Source organism: Anopheles stephensi, chromosome 3, assembly GCF_013141755.1.
Source record: "Anopheles stephensi strain Indian chromosome 3, UCI_ANSTEP_V1.0, whole genome shotgun sequence".
Classification (NCBI taxonomy): Eukaryota; Metazoa; Arthropoda; class Insecta; order Diptera; family Culicidae; genus Anopheles; species Anopheles stephensi.
Genome location: NC_050203.1, coordinates 63319124 through 63339168, shown reverse-complemented (window position 1 = coordinate 63339168; position 20045 = coordinate 63319124). Strand labels below are relative to the sequence as shown.

Here is a 20045-nt window from a genome sequence, read left to right as displayed (position 1 = left end):
CGAGGGATGGGATTACCGTCCGTGCTTTCCCTTCTACCTTCGCACCCATCCGGTCGAGAACACACCCCGGTTGTCTCTCGGGTGCTACCCAAGAGCAAGACACCCAGTGCCAAGATGTCTAGAAATGCGTCGTTAGTTGTACGTTAGATCAGGGTGCGGAAGGGAGTAACGGATGAGGGGAAGGGCGCAGGAGACGGCGGTTTGTAAAGAAACGCAGCCAAACGGTTCGTTCGTGTGCGTAGGAGAGTACGAAGCGCGAAGAAACGGTAAAGAAAAACACATGTGCGCACGCAGAGAACGTAAAATGAGTAGAGGGAAAAAAAGAGCAAGAAAAGAGTAGGCCGCGAAACGTTCGTTCGCTCGCCTTCCCACACACACGGGCAGGGCAGAGCGATACAGTGCGTCAAGCATTGCTTCGTACATGTAAAATGTTGTGAAATACATAGGCTGTATTTAAAGGTAATCGAAACAGCGAACCAGGTTTCGTTCTCAAAAAAATGTGTTCAAGTGTAGAAAATTGTTTTGAAAATAAATCAAAAATATCCTAACTTTTTAAGATTCATCATGGCCTGATTATCAGACACTGATTATCCTTAAATGATCTACGTATGAAGACTCCTTTGTGTGAATGTCTGGCCCTGTCACTGAACCACTTCCTAATAAATTCCAGATGAACAAGATCATGGAAATCGCTTTCATTTCACTCAAAACATAAGATTTTTTTTTTGAAAAATAAAAAAAATCGGATTATTGTGGGCAAAGCGGCCACACGACCGGGAATATCTTTAAAAACCATCCAAATTTTTTTGAAATAAGGCGATTTTTATTGCCAATAATTTCTATATAGATTAGCGATTCTTTATTTAGTAAAACAAAACATCGTAAACTTCATTGTGTATTATGAGCAAAATCTCGATGCCCTCATGGTCAAGTAAAATCGTTTGCCAAATTAAATTTATTTTACATTTAAAATCCTTTAAATCTTACATTACGCTTTTTAACACGTTGCTATTCATTCCATCCGTTGAAGTGCTACGTAGAATCATTTCATGCTGCGCGTCCGCACTGGCACATACCTCACTGTACATATCCGGAAAAGAAAACAACACGCACTACGCCACCGACGCGAAGAACGTCAAGGGGTGGCACAACACAACGACGCAGCATTCGAGATATTCAATTCGTTCTTGACGCTGCCGCTGAACGGTTCGTCGGGTTTTCCGCACCGGCCGTACGTGTTTGTGTGCCTTTTTTTGTTCGCTCTTGCACGCCAACCGAGAGCGCGCGCGAGAGTGCAGAGAAACTTTTGTTTTGACAGTTGAGCATATTCCCGTAGTGCGGCGAAGTGGTGCGTACCTATGCTGAGCCAAAGGAACGAGCAAACGGGATGGAAGATTGATATCGAAAGCATAGTGTGGTTGGTGTGTGTTGTATTGGACGGTTTGGTGATATGCTAGTGTGTCGTTCGGCGGGGGGTGAGTTGTTCAAGCGCTTTTGTGCAGCGCGAAAAGTGTGACTTTTTGAATTGATTTTTCACCACCAATTCTTAACTTTTCCGAACGGCTGCCTAGTTCTGTCCGGTGATAGTGACGAAAATTGTGCCTACATGTGACCAACCGTGAGCTTACATAAACGGAAACCATTAGAAATAGCGATAAATGCGCACACACACGGTGTCTCGTTTTCGAGGAGTTTATGTGGCTGTGGTGTAAATAGCGGCAGCAAAACCGATATGCCCTTTCCTGGTGTGTTGCCATAATCGGATGGTGGTAGTGCTGAAGGCAGCTGTAAACGGTCGCGTAACATACTAGAAAACAGAAACGAACGGGGCAGAAATAGAAGCACGGCATGCTGTGATGCAGAGATGCAATTGCTGTACAAGCGACGCATTGGTGTGTGTAGTCGGGGCGACCAGGCAGCAACAATAACAAAAACTCCCAAAAATTAATCAAACTCCGTGGGTCGCACCGAAACGGTGTGTCTCCCCCGTTGTGACAGCGACGCGTAATGTTAGCCCGCTTACTGTTGGTGTGTGAGTGTGTGTGTGTGTGTGTTTGCGCACAGGCGCGCTTAGCGTGGGTGTACGGTAGTGTGGGAGTGGTGTGTATGTTTTGATCTCGTGTTGCGTGGTGTTGCGCTCGGAAGATACAACCCCACCGGGCTCTTCCAACATCATCCCCGGGTACAGCAGCGAACCGCCCCGGGAAAAGACGTTTCGGCGGAACGAGTGAAGAGAAGGGCCGCGGATAGCATAACGAGACTGTTGGGTTCCCGTAGAACGACGACGTCAACGGTTGACCGTAAAACGGCGGATGCATATGGTTTGTGAAGCAAGCAAAACCAAAACATTTTCCCCGGGTTTGTAAAGAGCTAAAGAGAAAGAGAGAGCGAGAGAGCATACGGTGCATGGAGAGAATTCCGATTCCAAAGAGCTGCACGTAGTGGCGAATACCACGGGGCGCACGGTCCCAACAACGGGTGGTTTTCACGGTCCGGGAGTTTTCCGGGAATCCAGAGACTGGACTGGATCTTCTTGGTGAGAAGTAGCAGCAATAGTTTCCAATTACACGCATCCCTTTGAACGGGCGGATGGTAATGTGTGGCCGTTCATGTTAGTTCATTCCCAGCTGCATGGAGGAAAATCCTGCACTGTCCTGAAACAAGAGCCATCTTGAGATACAATTTTACCATGGCAACTGTCCCAACATCAACATCACTAACGTCTGGCAATGAAACAGTACCTCAGAATGATGATGGATCCGGTGGATCGCCGGAGTGGTTTGTGTAGTGAAAGGAATTGATCCAACAAATTTGGTGAATCGAAAGTGAAAACTCTGTGTTAAGTAATAGACCGTTGAGGGAGGAAGATGCTGATGGGTATCGAAAGTAGTGCTGCGCGCGTGTGTCCTCTGTCCGTTGTATGTTGCAGTGTGTGATGGATTGTGTAAAACAAAGCGAGAGTAGATCGGAAAATCCTACCCTATACACAACGGTCGTGAAGCTGATCGTGTATAACATCACCGCACAGGAGGTGTGATCGTAGTAGAATCACGCGATCTCTTCTAGCACCGTAGTACGGTGGGAAAGCAAGCAGCAGGGAAACGCGAAGGGACGGACTAAAGTAAAAATAAAAATGCTCCGATTAATTGCCACCATCCTTGCCGTTGGCATTTGGCTGTCGCAGTGCGCGTCGTACGGCGAAGCGTTTGTCGCCGAGGATGACACCAACTTTTGCAACTTTGGTCAGAGACATTGCCCCTGCCTGGGAAATGCCATCGATTGCTCGAAGAAGAACCTGAAGACGCTGTTCCCGTTGCCGCGCTGGGTGGATAATCTGTAAGTGTACATATTACCGTCCTCTGAACGATGTTTGGCAGGAATCGGAAAACAAGGGCTAGAAGCAGCCGACGGGACGCTGGGGGAATGGGAATGCAGGGTGGATTCAAATTTTCCGCCAACGTCGTGTCATACGCGGATTCTCCGTTTTTAAACATCCATTAGTCGACGAATGCTTACCTCATCATATGCTCTCATGCGTCTCACGTGTTGTCGATCGCGTTTGTGCGTCGTTGGCACGGCTATGACGATCGTCTGGAGGGATCGTTCCTACGGTTGGAAGGTTTGATTTATTAATATAACAAATTCTGCAAACCCAAGCCCGACGACCTGGCGACGCCCTGACGCCCCGACCCTTAAAAGGCCAGCACTAGGTACACCGGGAAGAAGTGTCACACATGCACGGTAGATCTTTCACTAGCCGTCCCCGCAAGCAACTCCATGATGGACAGTGTGTGTTGGCAAAGACTTTCGCCATGTCATATGTCTTCAGTGCACTCTAAGATTCCACCTACCGGGAATGCCAACAAGCATGGATAAATTAATGGATGGGCTGGTGCGGAGGACGTTTCCGGGCAGAGCAGCGTGCAAAATCTTTCGCAATCATACTATCCGACATATAGCAGCGATGAGGTAGCGCGCATAGAGTCTAGGTAATATGATGGGTAGCAGCGACTTCTACCTTCTAGCGTAGTCGTTCCGGCGAACCATGCAATACATCATACAGCGAGTAATGTTGTGTTCCTAAAGGTCGGTCGGACGACGAAAGTTTAATCCTGTTTCGGAAATGCTTAATCGTCCGAGGAAGATCATTTTCTCATTAATTAGCAGGTCTTCGACCGCTGGTGCTGCGCTGGTGCTTCTGGTCAATTTAATGAGGAAGTCGAGATTAACGAAATGTTTCCTAGACGCATCTTCCGTATCTATCAATAGACTATTGGCTAAAACTCGCTTGAATGCAGTGAAACAAACTGAAAATGGGTAATATTTTATATTTTGCTCCTTATCCGTTTGGTTGGTGCCGTTTAAGCAGCGAATGGAAACAAATGTCCGGAACAGAGGAAAGTTTGATCGATTCAGATTAGTTTGTTTGCAGCAATCAGAGCTGAATGCAAATTGCATAATTAGAATAAAAAAGAGCGAAAGAAAATGTATGATGATGATGATTTGGTAGTTATTTCGTCCCTTGGGTTATTGTAGTTCGTTGGAATTGAGTTTTTTGGTAGCTCATACTATGGCGGCTACTACATTTTTGGCTAAATTAAATAACAATTTTATTATTTATCCCGCTGCACAGAATGATTGTGTGATTGAATAAGGTTCTCCGACAGGAGCTTACCCACATAAACCTGGTTACCACTGTTAAGATCCTATGGGACACTTTTCGATCGACGACAAGATCACCGTCGAGAATCTGTGAGTGTCAAATATGGACGTCAAATTTTGTGAAATGATGTCCAGAAATAAATGATAACCAAACAGTTATCTCCATCAGGATATTTTTCATTCCCTGGAACAAAGTTTACTCACAGTAGAGTCACTAGGCGCTAAAATTCGGATTTTCTTGTCGGGTTTGGCTGCATTTGTAAGGCCACTGCTTGGCGCCCGGGATCTGTCCCTTATAACATCCCCCGTTTTTGTCTTGGTCTGTCTGGATTCCTTCCTTAATATTTCTAATTTCTTCACTCAACTTCAATTACAGCTCTTCGACTGTTCAGGACATATCATCTTCAAATTAATCGATAACGCTCTAATGCAAAAAACCTCTACAAAAAAAGACAATGTTTAGTTAGGGTATTGCTAGAACAAAGCATCATAAAAGGGAAAAATCGTCTAGCTTTATAATGCTTACTCAGTATTAAACTCTCCATTAAAAGTTATTGGTTTTGGAATGATGGGGTTGGGACTCGGTTCAAGAGAACAAAGAAAGTCTTGTCCTGTTCTTTTTTCATTTGTCTTATCACAAGCGTCACGCCGTCTATCACAGCGAACCATTTTTTCACGTCCGGTTTACGTGACTTACGGTGCAGTATGTTAGCAACCTGTCCTTCCACCCCTCCTCCCCATGAAGTGTAAATCAATTGGTAAATGCACTTGCATTTCACACTTCAAACTTGGAAGATTAGACGCAAACCTCAATCAACATCATCTCTCGAAACTGATCAATCAACGTTTCCCAGTACCAGGGGATTCTTCTTCGCCTTGGTCTAGAAGCTGAAACTGTTGATTGAAGACTTCGGGTCGCTCAGGAGTTTTTAGTTTACACTACGAATTTACGACTCGTGTGATCATAACATAGAGGCCTCCTGCGCGCGCTGCACGTTTCGTTTCGAGAACGATCAGCCGGAAGTGGTGCTACACCTATCCGTGACTGCAACACTTGGTATGATCAGTTGTTAGCACATTAGACATGTGTGGTGTCAGAACAGATTTGTTGGAGTTCATAAAGCTTAAAAAGCTGTGTTTCAGCTAATTTTCAATTTAATTTACCAAGTTAAGTGTATAAAGAACCAAAGTTATTTGTAATTTTTTATATTTTACCCACCGAATAGCAGATCTATCTTGGGCACGTCATACGTGCATTTGTTTTAGTTTGTGTAGCGAGCCTTATCGTGGTTCTCTTCCACCCACTCGTCGTTTGGATTTCTTCAACGAATAGAGTCACCCACGGCTAAAACAACGGGCACAGAATAAACCAGAACCAAACCGATGGTCCGGAGAGCACACGTATGGCTTCGATTGCCTATCGAAGGTTTTTTTTGCTTTCCCCTCGCATGTTGACACTTTAGTTTTGCCACTCTAATGTAACGCTGGCAAAGTGCGCAATTACTGTTGCTGGTGGTTGGTTGTTTCACTGCAACTCTAGAGCGGATGACGATGGCGGCACTTTTGTACAAACACCATGCGCACGCGGTATGGTATTAAAAGAGCAACCGCCATGTTTAACTAGAACGCGCATTTTATCCATGTTCGGAACGGGGCCATGTTTTCCTTTCTTGCTTTCCATGCACTGACATGCTTTTCCTTCTAAAGATGATATCATGAGCACGTACTGAATGTTTTTCCACCACAAATTAAACATGGCAAAACGGGAGTGGATAATTTTTTTTCGAGGACATTGGGCCTTTCCAATGGTGCTTAAAAATCTAATGCGCACTTCCATTACGCACCACTATCGATAGGATTTCTTATCAGCAAAATGTTGAACCATGCAGTATTGTATTCGGGCGCTAGCCAGGGTGGCGATATACATTAAATTTTCTAGTTCGGATAGCTAATGTAAGATAAGTAAGAGTTCTTAGGTTGGCTAGGTAAAGCGCAGGAAAGTTCCAAAAAAGGGTTGACCGGTGCGAAAGTGGAAGGAGACCCTTATCGAAATAGCGTAGTTTTAAACAGGCTTGTTTGAACAGGCGGCTTTCTAAGCAGTAGAGAGCAGCTACGGTACTGCTTTTTTTTTATCTCGGCCAATCGTTTGCCGTGCAAGGGAAGAAGGTCTTCAATCGATCGATCAGTGTGTTTACCGTTCCTGTTTGGAAAAAAACTGCTGCCCAACGTTTTTACTGTTTTATAGTTGTCTATTTATGCGGTGATGATCGATAATGGAGAGCGCGCTATTCGGTGCGTGCTGGTGTCATTCTTCGAAAAGCGATAAGCGTGTACGATGCGTGCAATGCGCGCGCATCGATAGTTCCGGACGAGACCAATAAACGAGTCAAGTGAACTATCTGCCGGGCTGACTGTCCTATCTACTATTTGTTAGGGAATTATAACAATCGACTGAATAGCATCAATTCAATAGCAGCCACACATAATCGAAGGTACCATCGCGATGTTTACACATCAATCATTTATGATTTGGAAAGTGTCCCTCGCGTTTGGTAATTTCAAAACGAGTTCGTATTGCAGTTTGGAGCGTTAATGTTGAACACTTTAACCCGAGTTCCTTACATGGAGAAAATGCTACATACTTTTGAAGTATATAATTTCTCGTGACCTTTATTTTAACCAGAATTTCCCATACACCTTGGTAAAAGATATTTTATTTATATTATAACAAAGGTTTGTAATGGTTTAAAATTCAAACAACGTTGACAATGAAACACATACACGTTACACCGTAACATTTGATTTACCTATTATCGGTCTATTGGTGTTTGGTTTCGATAACCTCGATAAGATATAGGTGGCAAGTATTTATTTGCTTTACAACCCTCGTACTCCACTATCTATGCTATGGGCCCGATCACAGACCTAACTTGTCGATAGCTGTTCGATAGGATACCGGGGGCCTTGTACAAATGCGTAGAATGCGGGCATCAAGATCAAAGGCAAGCAACGATTTTATAACTCTCATTGTTGACATTACCCACAAATGTTTATTACCCCTTGTGGTTCATTTTCCGGTTACTGTAGGTTCCGGGTACCTCTAGGTTTTGTAAAATTCATATTGAAAATCAGAGTTTTCAAATCAATCACAAGTTTGACTATGAAATGGCTACCAGGATCAAAGTCCATCTTACCTCACGTTATGCTAGTTTGCAGAAACGGTAATCGCAAGTAACAGTCAGTAACCTCTGAATTGATCGCTGTATGTTTATCTATGTTTTGATAGATGAAGTAACTCTCACGATTCCGAAGCGCTTCGAAACACGTGCAAACGGAAAAAATGAACTGTTTTGTTATCAAAATCGTTTACTGATTAAGAAAGAGGATATTAACTGTTATCGTGTTTGATGGAAAGGCGTACAATCTGCGGTCAACGATTTAGATAATCTATCTTTGCTGTTAAGCATGTGCAGATATGCGTTGCTAGCCTTGTCTAGCCCAAACGATGGAAGCAGCTGGAAGTGATTTGTTAAAATTTTGACTGCTAGACTAGATAGTAAGTGACAGTAAGTTTTCAGTAAAATAAATACTTTCATTTATGTTGGTGAACTTTTTAGATATTATCTTGGAACATTTTAAGCTCTCCCCCATTTCTCCCGCAAGGTCCTAAAACCTTTCCTTATCGCAGGTTTAAAAAAATGAAAGAGATTTGCTACAGTTAGCATGTTGTTTGTGAGTTCACTGTTAGTTCCCTGCAATGTATAGCGATGCAGGGTTTTCCAGATGACTTCAAAAGACAAATAGCCCTAAAATAAGGGAAGTACATGATTGGAAATTTCCATTAAGAGCTGCGTACTCAGATGATAGAAGCACATGCAGTGCTCTGGGGAAGTACGTCACTAGCGAGGCAATTTTGAATTCTGTACAAAATTAAGTGGACAATTGACAGGTAGAATTGACTGTCCTATGATGTTGCTATTCTCGTGAAGTCATCAGAAAACTCCTATATGCCTTCAATATACCTTTGAAGGGCTCATAAGTTGTGTAACGGTTTCCAGTGGGGAAACCTAATCGTCTGGCACATTCTGACATACACAGCATATGTACGATTTTGCAAATTGACCATTTAGTCAGCCACAACCGTCTAACGATTATCAATGGTACAACAGAATGGGCCGGCTGCCTGGCCGTGACTAATCGAAAATCGCTTCAAGGGGAATTGTTTTTTTCGTCCCCTATGTTGTAAGTGACGTGTTTTAAATTTGACCGTACCACACCCAGCATCCCATATGGTGATCGTGGTCAGCTGGTTTGAGTTGCACTCGTTTTTTTTGTTTTGCACAAACGCAAAAATCCAATCGGATCGGCAGCATAGTCAATGGAATGTGGGTGTGTACCGATTATGATTTTATGGAGGAATTTAACATTCGTTTCGAATTGGTTTATGATCAAACACTCGTAGAAGGTGAACGATTATCACGTATGCTAGTTAGGCTTTTTAACGACTCGCATTTCTGCTAATCGTGATTAGTGATTTCGTTAACAAACTATTACTTTTCTTTTCTACTGTTCGGAAAACGCATAAACAAAAAGTTTTCAAATCACAATCCGTGTGCGGATCGTTTCAAAAGCCTACGTTCATCATTCCAGTGTGTCCGTACTGCGTCTTATCCAATGCATCTAAAATACCACCTGTGGATTGATTAGACCGATTGTCTCCATCGGTGAAATCATCAAGCGAAACGAGTTTAGTGTGAGTCTGGTGATGAGGAAATCCCCGTTGCAAATAAATAATGGTATGGCTTCCCGCGCATGTGCATTCGCTTCTCGGTGCATTCGTGCCTCATCAGTTCAGTGTAAATACGTACAACTCAGTCATCGCGCCTACACACGTGTTAGTTCCGCAGCCTGACAGGTTCTCGGATCCGGCGACCTGCAGTAGGTGGGGTAGCAGGTTAGGGAGATGGGCGATAAAGGTGGACCATTCTACCATTCATGAATACACACTGCTGCTTGGAGAGCGGGAGAGCCCGACGGTGGGTTAGTAGATGGTGCAGTTTACCCTGCGTCGAGCTGTAATGCAAATGCAAGTTTGTTGTGGACTGTGAGCGCATTATTGCAGCTCTCGGTTGCATACCTTCCGCAACCTACACTAGGAAAACAACGGATCAGTCTGCTTGGTGCCAACCAAGTACGCATGTGTGTTGCTAGTTGTTGTAGCAGCGGACGGAACAAGCTTTATTCTGAAAATACATCGTATGATATATATTTTTGTCTAACAGGAGGAATTTGTTGTCGAATAAGCTCTGATAGATTGAGTACTGTGTGTGTGTGACATTCGTACGTCATTGGGTATTATTGAGCGGACATGTAATTACGATCAATTGACGTTTGGTTTAGGGCGGTGCATTAGACCGTGGTGAGCAATTTTAATGACGTTTCAATGACAGACAATACATTGAACCTCCTAATAACGAATTCTCCCCTTTCGGTTATATAGCGTTATGATCATAACGAACAAATTCAAATGTAATGAAATACTGCCTTCAACTGAGTATAAATCTTACCTAATGAGCATTTGGAACTCTGGACCATTTTGATTTTATTACTCGAAGTCTCAGAACCTCGTCGGGTTTCTCGTCGCCTTACAGAACTCTTCGTCCGAAAGATCTTATCTCTCTGTCGATTTTGTTCTCTTAAGGACCTAGTCTACTAAGTAACCTCGTCTACCAAGAGTCCTTATGATTGAAGACATCTCGTCATCCAAAGGATCTGGTACGTCGAAAGAGCTTTTATTTAAAGAGACTGCATATACAAAGAAACGTTGGTGAAGGGGTTTCTTCGTCTAATGGGCTTTTTCAGGTAATGAATGAAGTTGTTTACGAGGTTCAAAAATTTCCAAATTAATTTCTTGAACACATTTTGTTTTTTTTTTATGAGAAACGGTCTGGTATAAATGCTTGATACATGTTGTTTAAAAAATATATATTTAAATTAAGTAATATATTATAGTTGATTTGTATATTTATAACTTTGTTACAAGAGGGTCATCTATAAAACGATCGATGCATTTGACAATCTACTGTTACAGATATTTGATTAATGGTTCACTTCATTTATCAAATTCAACCCAGTTTTTTTTTATTTTTCGTTTACCAACAAAACGATTTTTTTTTGTCACAGATAGTCTTTGTCTGCCGGTTCCCACGACCATAAATCAACCGAATCTTTTAAAACATTGATCACTGATGTGCATATGTTATAGAGAATCTGACAAGTGACTTCGTAGTGATATATTCTTCTTCGTACCGTAATTTGTTGTTCTACTAACGTTATCGGGCCTGGCTTGCCATGCCGAATGGATGAGGTTATCTGTGACTTAAATTACCCCTGGTGGAAGAATACTCAGTCTCTTGAATATGAAGGGAAGGCACGGGTTAGTCTAGCTGTCAAACACAGTTCGGGCAATTTGTTGAGCCGCATACTACTAGGTTTCGCTATTACAGTCGGGCTCAGAAACTAAGTGTGATACTTATTGTACTTGTTTCAACGATTTTACTCACCCAAAATCCGATTTCTGTTTTTGATGGATTTTGGGGAGGTTTTATGCGGAAGTAGTAGAATCCTGTTTTCAAACACATTTTTTCCTATCATTATTCTTCTTATCACGCCTAACACGAATGATATTTGGCGTTTTTTTTGCGTGCCAAGCGTTACGTTTCGGTTCAGAACACACCTTTTTCTGGGCTTATCTTATCGATGAATTATTACGTTACACTCTGGTGGTGCACGATTATATTGACTAAACTCTTGTTCATTTTTTTTCTATAAATCTAGCTACAATCTTTGATAAACCAAGGCACTTTTTAAAGATGGAGTCTTAACAACATCATATTGTATAGCGTTAGTAACTTTTAAAAATAGTTTTTATTAATATACTACAATACAAATGTTCGCTATAATTAGGACTCATTTAGGGCCACACGTTTCATGTAGACTAAAGCAAATATGATTGATATATAATCACCTTGTATCACCTTTGTGTGTTATCTGCTAACCGTTTTATAATCGTTTTTTCCAATTTGTTTTTCTTTTGTTTTCCTTTACAGTGATTTGGCCTCCAATCATTTGACCCACGATACCATCTCGGCGCAATTGACTGACCTTCGCAAGCTACAAGAGCTGTAAGTTGAGTAGTTTAGAGAGAAAAAAAACATTATAATTTGTTATTTTCCTCCAACCAAACCTCATTTCAGGAACTTAAACAACAATCGGTTGCGTCGTTTGCCGGTTTTGAGGGGCGTTCGAAATCTAACAAAGTTGTTTGCGAACAACAATGAAATCGAAACTATCGACATGGATGCGTTGGCGGGGTTGCCAGCGTTGAAATTTCTGGACCTATCGCGCAACGCTATACAGGAGCTGCAGTACAGTTCGTTTCCGGTGAAAAATAATTTACAGTATTTGAACTTAAATTTCAACAAGCTGGGCGTCCTCACGAAAGGTCCGTTCGATCGGTTGAAATCGTTGAAAAGACTGTAAGTATAATTATATAAATATTTGCTCTAGGTAATATATTTGCAGTAGTCTAATAATTTTCTTCTTTATCCTCTTTACAGGGAAATTAGCAGTAATGGGTTGGAGGAAGTGCAGGTGCTAGCCTTTCAGAATCAGAATCAACTGAAAAGTCTAAAGCTGAACAATAATCGCATTCCTGCGTTACAAAATGGTGTGTTTCATGGGCTGAAAGCGATAGCGATCCTCGAGCTGAACAACAACAGCATTGCCACCGTGCGAAAGGAAGGATTCTTCAATCTGACCAGCCTCACCAATCTAGCTTTGGCCCACAATCGAATAGTTGAAATTGAACGTTCCGGATGGGAGTTCACACCGAAGCTGATCAGCTTAGATCTCTCGTACAACCAGCTGGAATCGCTCGAGCGCTACACGTTTGAAGAATTATCCTCTTTGCAAACACTTAACCTGCAAGGCAATCGTATATCTTTGATCGGTGAAGGAACCTTCAACGAGACGAGTGCGCTGGAAACGCTTTACCTGAACGAAAATCGTATCTCGTCAACAATCGAGGATATGCGAGGACCTTTCACGGGGTTAAGCCGGCTAGAGCGGTTGTATTTGAATGCGAACGAAATTAAATCAATCAATCGTAATGCATTTTTGGGCTTGAAGTCGCTTACCCTGTTGGAGCTGAGTCAGAACAACATTTCATCGATACAGAACAACACGTTCAAGACTACGCCTCAGTTGAAGGTATGAACCAAGCGTACCTGTTGTCCTTTTTGCGGTGAAAATACTAATTATTTTCTATAAAATTTATTTTACAGAATTTTGTTATGAATTCAACTAATTTAATATGCGATTGTAATCTGGTATGGTTTTACCAGTGGATTACCAGCGGAGAGCGGCGGGATAAGTTTCAAGTCGATGCCCAATGTATATACCCTTACTGGTTGCGAAGTCGATTGATTCGTGATCTGCATTTAGCTAACTTTTCCTGCTGTAAGTACTGCAACCTAGCATCAAAAGCCGATGGAACTGAGCTATGGGTATTATGTTATGCTTATTTTTTTATTTTTCCTACCTATCTCTTGTAGACGATTCCCCTAAACCTCATCTCATCGATGAGCCGAAATCGCAAATCGGTATTCGGGGCACTAACGTATCACTCGTCTGCACCGCCACATCGATCGCAGCCGACCCGATGGCATTCAAATGGAAGCAGGACAATGTGGAACTGCCTGTCGAACAGTATACGACTCATCAGATAAATAACGAGAATGGCACAATAGGCACAACGGAATTGATAGTACCAAACATACAACAAGCTGGCGCCGGGAAATATCAGTGCATCATCACCAACAATTTCGGTGTGGTGTACTCGCCCAAAGTAAAGGTATCCGTCGGAACGTATCCCAGGTTCCGCAAAACACCGTCCGATATAAGTGTTGAGCCGGGAAAGGTGGCCCGGTTGGATTGTGCCGCCATGGGCGAACCGAAGCCTCAAATATCTTGGGAAAAGGATGGTGGAAATGATTTCCCTGCTGCAAAGGAACGCCGCATGCGCGTCATACCGAACGAGGGCGCTTTTCTCATATTAGACGTTCAGCTGGTTGATGCGGGAATGTACAGCTGTACCGCCGAGAATCCGGCTGGAATTATACGTGCGAATGCCTCGGTGGTAGTGTTGGAAAGCCAAAAGGCTAGCCGTTCTGTAACGAGCCTAGAAATCCCGATCGGCAAAGCCAGTGTGCTTGAGTGTAAGGTCACTGGTTCGCCGAAACCAGAAATATTTTGGTTAAAGGACGGAGAACCAATCGGGTTGACCGAGCGTCACTTCCTTACGGGCGAAGGTCAACTGCTTGTGATCGTCGATACGGAGATGACCGATGCTGGATTGTACGAATGTCGGTTTGAGAATGATTTTAGCAGCGAGACTGGTTCTACCCGTCTAATCGTCGTCGACGGTCCGGAAGACATGCATGGTTCTGTTTTGGGCGATATCGGTACTGCATTTGGTGGGGCAGGCATGCAGGACAAAGAGTTATTGCAAGCTAAACTGTTGGACTCGTGGTTGATGATCGTGCTAGCGCTTATTGCCTGTGTGATGCTTACATCGTTCGTGTGGATGATTTGTATGTATCGCATGAAGAAACGAATACGTGGCTCGGTTAGTGGAGGACCGGGAGACACGGAACTGGATCTTGCCACTGGCATGGAGATAAATCAGCCAAATTTAATTGTACGCAGCGGGGTCGGTACCTCTACCACTCCTGCCGGGTACTTTGAATATTTGATTCCGATGGTACGCAATGGCGAGGTAACGAGCAACGTAGATGATGACGGTGAAAGTGCCGATGGCGGTACAATTGGACGTGATCATGCTGGATTCTATACGGCAGTTTCAAAAACGAACGTCCGCTCAACGGAGCTTGATTCGGATGATTTAGACGATGATCTGTCGTCGAAGGACTCTGGAACGGGTGGTGATTGCGCATCGGCGACAGGTTCGACAACGGCCGCACATCGCGGCAGTCAGGAGGATTTAAAGTGCCTTCTCAATTCGCTTAACCGGAAGCACACTAGTGATCAGGAACTTCACCATCATAAACCGTATCAGCTATCAAGACGCTCGGATGCCATTGCTCTACCGTCATCGCATCACACCTCGCACGATCCTGATGACGATCCAAGGCTTGAACCTCCGCCTCCGATACCGCCCGTAAATGCAACAAGTGCCGTACTGATCGTTGGACCTGCTGTACCATCGTCAGCTGGTGACACGTCGCTCCACAGAGACGATCGTATTCCGGCCCATGCAGCTCACATAGCAACTCGTATGCCAAATTCACAAACCTTCCCAGTGTTCATGCAGCCACCTTCAGCGGCGGAACCGACGTTACGGACGACTTCGCTTGAAGCTTCCGCTGATCCTGTCCTTCCGTCAAAAAGCCTGAAGCAACCAACCCCACCACAACACCAGATACAGGTTAATCAACTGTATCAACTACTGCTGGAAAACCCGCGGTTAATGGAAAAACCGGCCAAATATAGGACCAAATCGATGGACCAATGTCAGGATAAGGACGGTCGGCCAACATCGGCCAGCAGCAGCAGTGGTGTCGGCACGGGAAGCAGCAATGGCAGTACGATGAATGGTGAGTGTCCCAGTGAGCAATCGAGACAGTTATCATCGAGGGCGGTGACAGACGCGAGACGATAAGCTAGACTCTCTCTTTAATGAGGAAAGTTTTTCTATGAAGAACTGTGGTACCGTGGCAGCAGCAGCTGGTTCTGCTAATAAGTAAGAAATATTAATATTTATTCTGAAAATTACTATTTGAACCCTCTCACCTTAGGAAATAGCGATTTGCTCCTACTTACAAACATTACTGCTCAAAAAATTTAAACTTCACGACGTAAATTTCTTAACCGAGCGGAAGATGATGAGCACAATGTCCAAACAAGCCTAATAATTTATTTAATCCCGTTGGGTGCCTTCCTTCGTTCATTCCAACCTAGCGAATGCGAGAAAATGTTTGCCTGTAAGTGTTACAAACAAACACAATTCTAGCACAATCCATCGCAAATTGAGTAATAGTAAGGGGATGGCACAGAACTAATCGATCGTTCCTTTCGCCCTAGACTAATTATTTACGAATATTTAAATGCAATGAAGCATTCGTGTGCTTTTAGTCAAATTAATGTAAGAGTGTGTGCGTGTGAATTGTGTGAAAAGCTAATGGTAGGATGGTAAATAGTAAGCGTCTTCTGTCTGGAAGAAGAGTCAGTTCCTTTTGTGAAATTTCCTCTTAGGCATAAATTCAGACTTTTTCATGACAAATTTACTACAGCAACAAAGCGAGAACATAAACACACACACACACAGAAATAATGCAAAGTGAATCTAAATTTCGTTGTAATTTGCCAAGCGATGCCTTCATTAACTTCGGAAAAGGGAGCAATTTAGGTTTGCTTCTGACAGTGCCTGAAATTATGTTGATGAGAAAAGAAAAAAAAACAACCAACAGGATTGTAAAAGTGCCACAAAAGACATACAAAAAACGCTGTTCGATAGATTATAAGCATAGGCAAAATTTGGCGAAAATTTTCGAAACATTTCTTACCGATTTCAAATCATTATTGCACTGCACTGTTAACAGAAAAAGGGGCACTAGTTTTTATAACGGCCATTTTTTGTTTAAAATTTTGGATGCTTCGATATTTGAAAATTGGAATGCGCGCGTGTCTTACAGTACGATATAAGCAAGGTTTGATTTAAACCATACTTACCGGGTAGCCTGTTACTACACCATGATTGTGATTGTAGAATGAAGTAAAAAAGGGTGAACGAAGTCGGATAAAGGTAGTACGACAGTGAGAGGTAGTTTGAGCGTGTTTTTAAATGTGTGATAAATTAACGCCTATTAATGTCCACGGCGCATCCCATGCGTACGAAAGGACACACGGTACAGTGCTTCGATAACAAGTCATAGCATAGGTGCCTGTAGCTGGGAGCTTTATCAGATGATTTACGATTCGGTTTGCAACGCTGGCAATAGTTTTGATTTGATGTGTGTACATTTTTCTGTTCCAATATGAATCGCTCTTGTAATGGAGCGCGATAAAAATGTTATATCTGTAAGATTGATTTGTTAATTAATTTTGAACTGTGATGTTAGTTTTTGTTAGCTGCCATTAGAAGCACTAAGGGGTGTTTCAAAATGGTAAATTAGTATAGTTTTGTAATACAAATTTCCTTCATGTTTTATTGTCCCTACAATACACGCCATCTCTCTCTCTCTCTCTCTCTCTTATCTTTGAACTGTCGCATTTATTGGTCATTAATTTGCTTACTGTTAAAAACAAAGTTGTCGAAAGTTTCCCCAGGCTCACTAAAAATTACAATAAATAATAACATGCCTTTACTATAGCTCTACGTAGAACAAAAAACAGGTGGCAATGATAGTTCGCGTGCAGTAAAATATTCCTTGGTTACAGAACTCTTACCCTCGCAAAATGGATCGAGAGGCTTGCAAATAAAGATAATACTTGATAAGATAAGAGAAACCAAAGATACCTTAACGGTTTTGAAGGAATCAACTTGTAAGGACGTTTGAAAACACAATGCAACGTTGCATCAATCCTTTGTCCCCGTATACTTTTCAACAGATTGAAAGGTTCGGTTATTGGTATTGCAACCTTCCCATGATAGATTTTGTGGACATTGTTTTCGGCCGAGATTGCTGGCAAAGGACTTCAATTACCTGTTGGATTTATCTACTACACCTTACAAGTTTTGTTTAGCTTGCTCAAACAGCAAATTTTAATTAAATCCTGCCACATGCTTTGAGGGCTAATTAACTAAAAAAAGCCATACTATCTTCTGTTCCCATGGATCATTTGGTTTAACAAATGTGCAGTCTTCAAACCTTGTTGTCTAATTCCGAATATTTACATTTATTTATTACAACCATTCAAACACATCACCCATTAAAACGCCGAACGATTCATTCGATCATTTTTAACGTCCATCTAAACACAAGTATGTAAAATTGTTCACTAAATAAATAAAGCAACTCCATGAACTATCTACCACAAAACAATGAACCAACAAAGATAACACACAAAACAATTGCACTTTAATAACATCGTCGAACGATAATGTTACGATAGGAAAGTTTTTGTCTGAAATAAAAAAAAACTGATGTACTAGTGAAGTAATCGGGATAATAATATTTATTAAAATAAAAAGGAAAGACAATGAATGAGTGGAAATACAAAATATGATTGTGAAAATAGCCGTTTGTTTGCTGTACGTTCGCTTTACTTATATCACATGGATGGGTTAAATATTTTCCGATGGAACTTTCATCTGGATTCCTTTTTTCAGTCACAATTTGTGCGTAATATCAAAACAAAGCTGCACAGGAAGATTGTAAAAAGTGTGAGATGTTGTAAATAAGTGTCTTAGAAAATAAAAAGAAAAAAAAAGGTCAATTATTATTAGATGCTAAAATTATAATAAATAGTTTAATATAATACACTGAATTATTTAGCTTTTAAGCAGTATGAGAAAAAAAAGTTAGATTGAATCTTAATCCTGAAAATGGTTAGAGGACTTTTAGTTTAATTATCTTATCTTATAGTTCTGAAGAATGGCTTTCATTCCAACAATAACAATTACGGCGATGGGAAGAATGTCTTTGTCGTGTCCAGTAGTGGGGTGTCTTCCTAATTGCAGCAGTTCCACCACTCAAAGCCCACACCAAAGAGCCATATTTAGTTTTTATTTATTTTATAATTAGTTATCAACCGTATTTTCTTTACTTCATTTACAACACACAACTTGTTTAAAAATATATTCTCCCCGCCCGAATAGGGACTTGAACCCTAGACCGTTGGATTAAAAGTCCAACGCTCTACCGACTGAGCTATCCGGGCTGTTGGAAAAGTGGAAGCTTTCAACTAATTGGCTACTGGTATGTCGCTGCATCCTTTTTTTTTTTGATTACTTTCGAAGCTTTCACTACTTTGAGGACAATAATAGTAGTAGTAGCAGTGGTGGGATTTTAGTAGTATGGTTAGATGCGTGTATGACGTGTATGTCATCAAGCACGTGCAGTATTTATCATAGTGCGTATACGGTGATACGATCGTTATTTTTACCTTAAAGTTACATATAATGATAATATTTTCATACGAAAAAGTGTGTGAAATGAAGTGAAATTGATGCACGAAAAATGGATCGTTCGAGTTATTTAAAAAAACTCTTAAATACCAAACGCTTTTATTGCACTTATGCCATCAAATATATTTTTTGTGTTCGATAATACGTAATTATCGTACACATTCTTCGATTGCAGGAAATATAAATCAAACTACGCGATATAAAATAAATTTGCTCTTGCGAAACACAGACCAAGGCCGAAACGTATCTCAAACGTATGATCCTTGATCGATCAATAATACAGGATGCATAAGGGCGATCCCAAGAAGAAAAAGAAAAAACCAATGGCAGTAGTAGTACTTTGCATTAAAGCGTTCTGCGGATTTTCTCGAGAGAAATTACTTGCCCGATATTCATCTGTTAGACTATGATCATTAAAGCATTATTGTGTGCATGAAATCCGGTAGATTACAGCCAGATAATGCCCTGTCTCCGATGTGCAGCCTACTGCTAACGATCTGCTATTACTAAAAAAAACCGGCGTCATAGGTTATTTGTAGCAAACTGCTCAACACAAAAGTTGATCAAACGCACAGGAGATGACACCATTCACCAAAAACCTTTCAACCTAGACGCAAAAACACCACCATGGCAAGGCCGTTTCTCTTCGCGTTTGAGGAATCGTGGGTGAGTACAACAGTAACAAATGTTTATCGGCTCATCGGGGCTAGCAGAATAATTTTAAAACGAAAGACACAGGGGCAACCATATTGCGCCGCATCGGATCGTCGGAAAAGTGGTAACGGAACATGGCGAAACAATTTCAACCACCACACTCTAAAACTTAGGAAAGGCAACAGCAACAAAAAAAAATGTATCACCATTCTTCGAGCTCGTGTAGCTATGGGGCTGAGCATAAAATTCAATTTGCATTAAAGTTTTACTGGCGATTTTATGTTCCCGTTCGTTGTTGTGTCTGACTGGTTTTTTTCTTTACCTTCTTCTTTCTTTCGTTGCGGTGTCTTGTGTCCTTTGCAGTGGGTGTGAATTTTCAAGACCAGACATTTTTTTGTTCGGCTTTTCGTTTAACATAGAAGAAATATGCATTTATTTTGGGGTTTGTGAGGACTATTTCAGTTCCTTCGGGTTTATTGTTCTGTTTTTTTTGGGTTCGTTGTAGTGCTAAATCTTGGCG

General features: G+C 41.8%; 1 protein-coding gene and 1 non-coding gene across 2 annotated transcripts; one reads left to right on the top strand and one right to left on the bottom strand.

Moving 5' to 3' along the window:
- The first annotated feature begins 1174 nt into the window (after window positions 1–1174).
- Window positions 1175–17981, top strand: LOC118509874 (leucine-rich repeats and immunoglobulin-like domains protein 2). The gene is made up of 6 exons (XM_036051102.1): window positions 1175–3336; window positions 11772–11846; window positions 11919–12200; window positions 12282–12933; window positions 13008–13182; window positions 13278–17981. The coding sequence occupies exons 1-6, from the start codon at window positions 3134–3136 to the stop codon at window positions 15401–15403; spliced, it is 3513 nt and encodes a 1170-aa protein (XP_035906995.1). The 5' UTR covers window positions 1175–3133; the 3' UTR covers window positions 15404–17981.
- A 570-nt stretch (window positions 17982–18551) lies between these two features.
- Window positions 18552–18624, bottom strand: Trnak-uuu. Its single transcript has one exon. It is a non-coding gene; the product is annotated as a tRNA-Lys (tRNA).
- Window positions 18625–20045: the final 1421 nt, after the last annotated feature.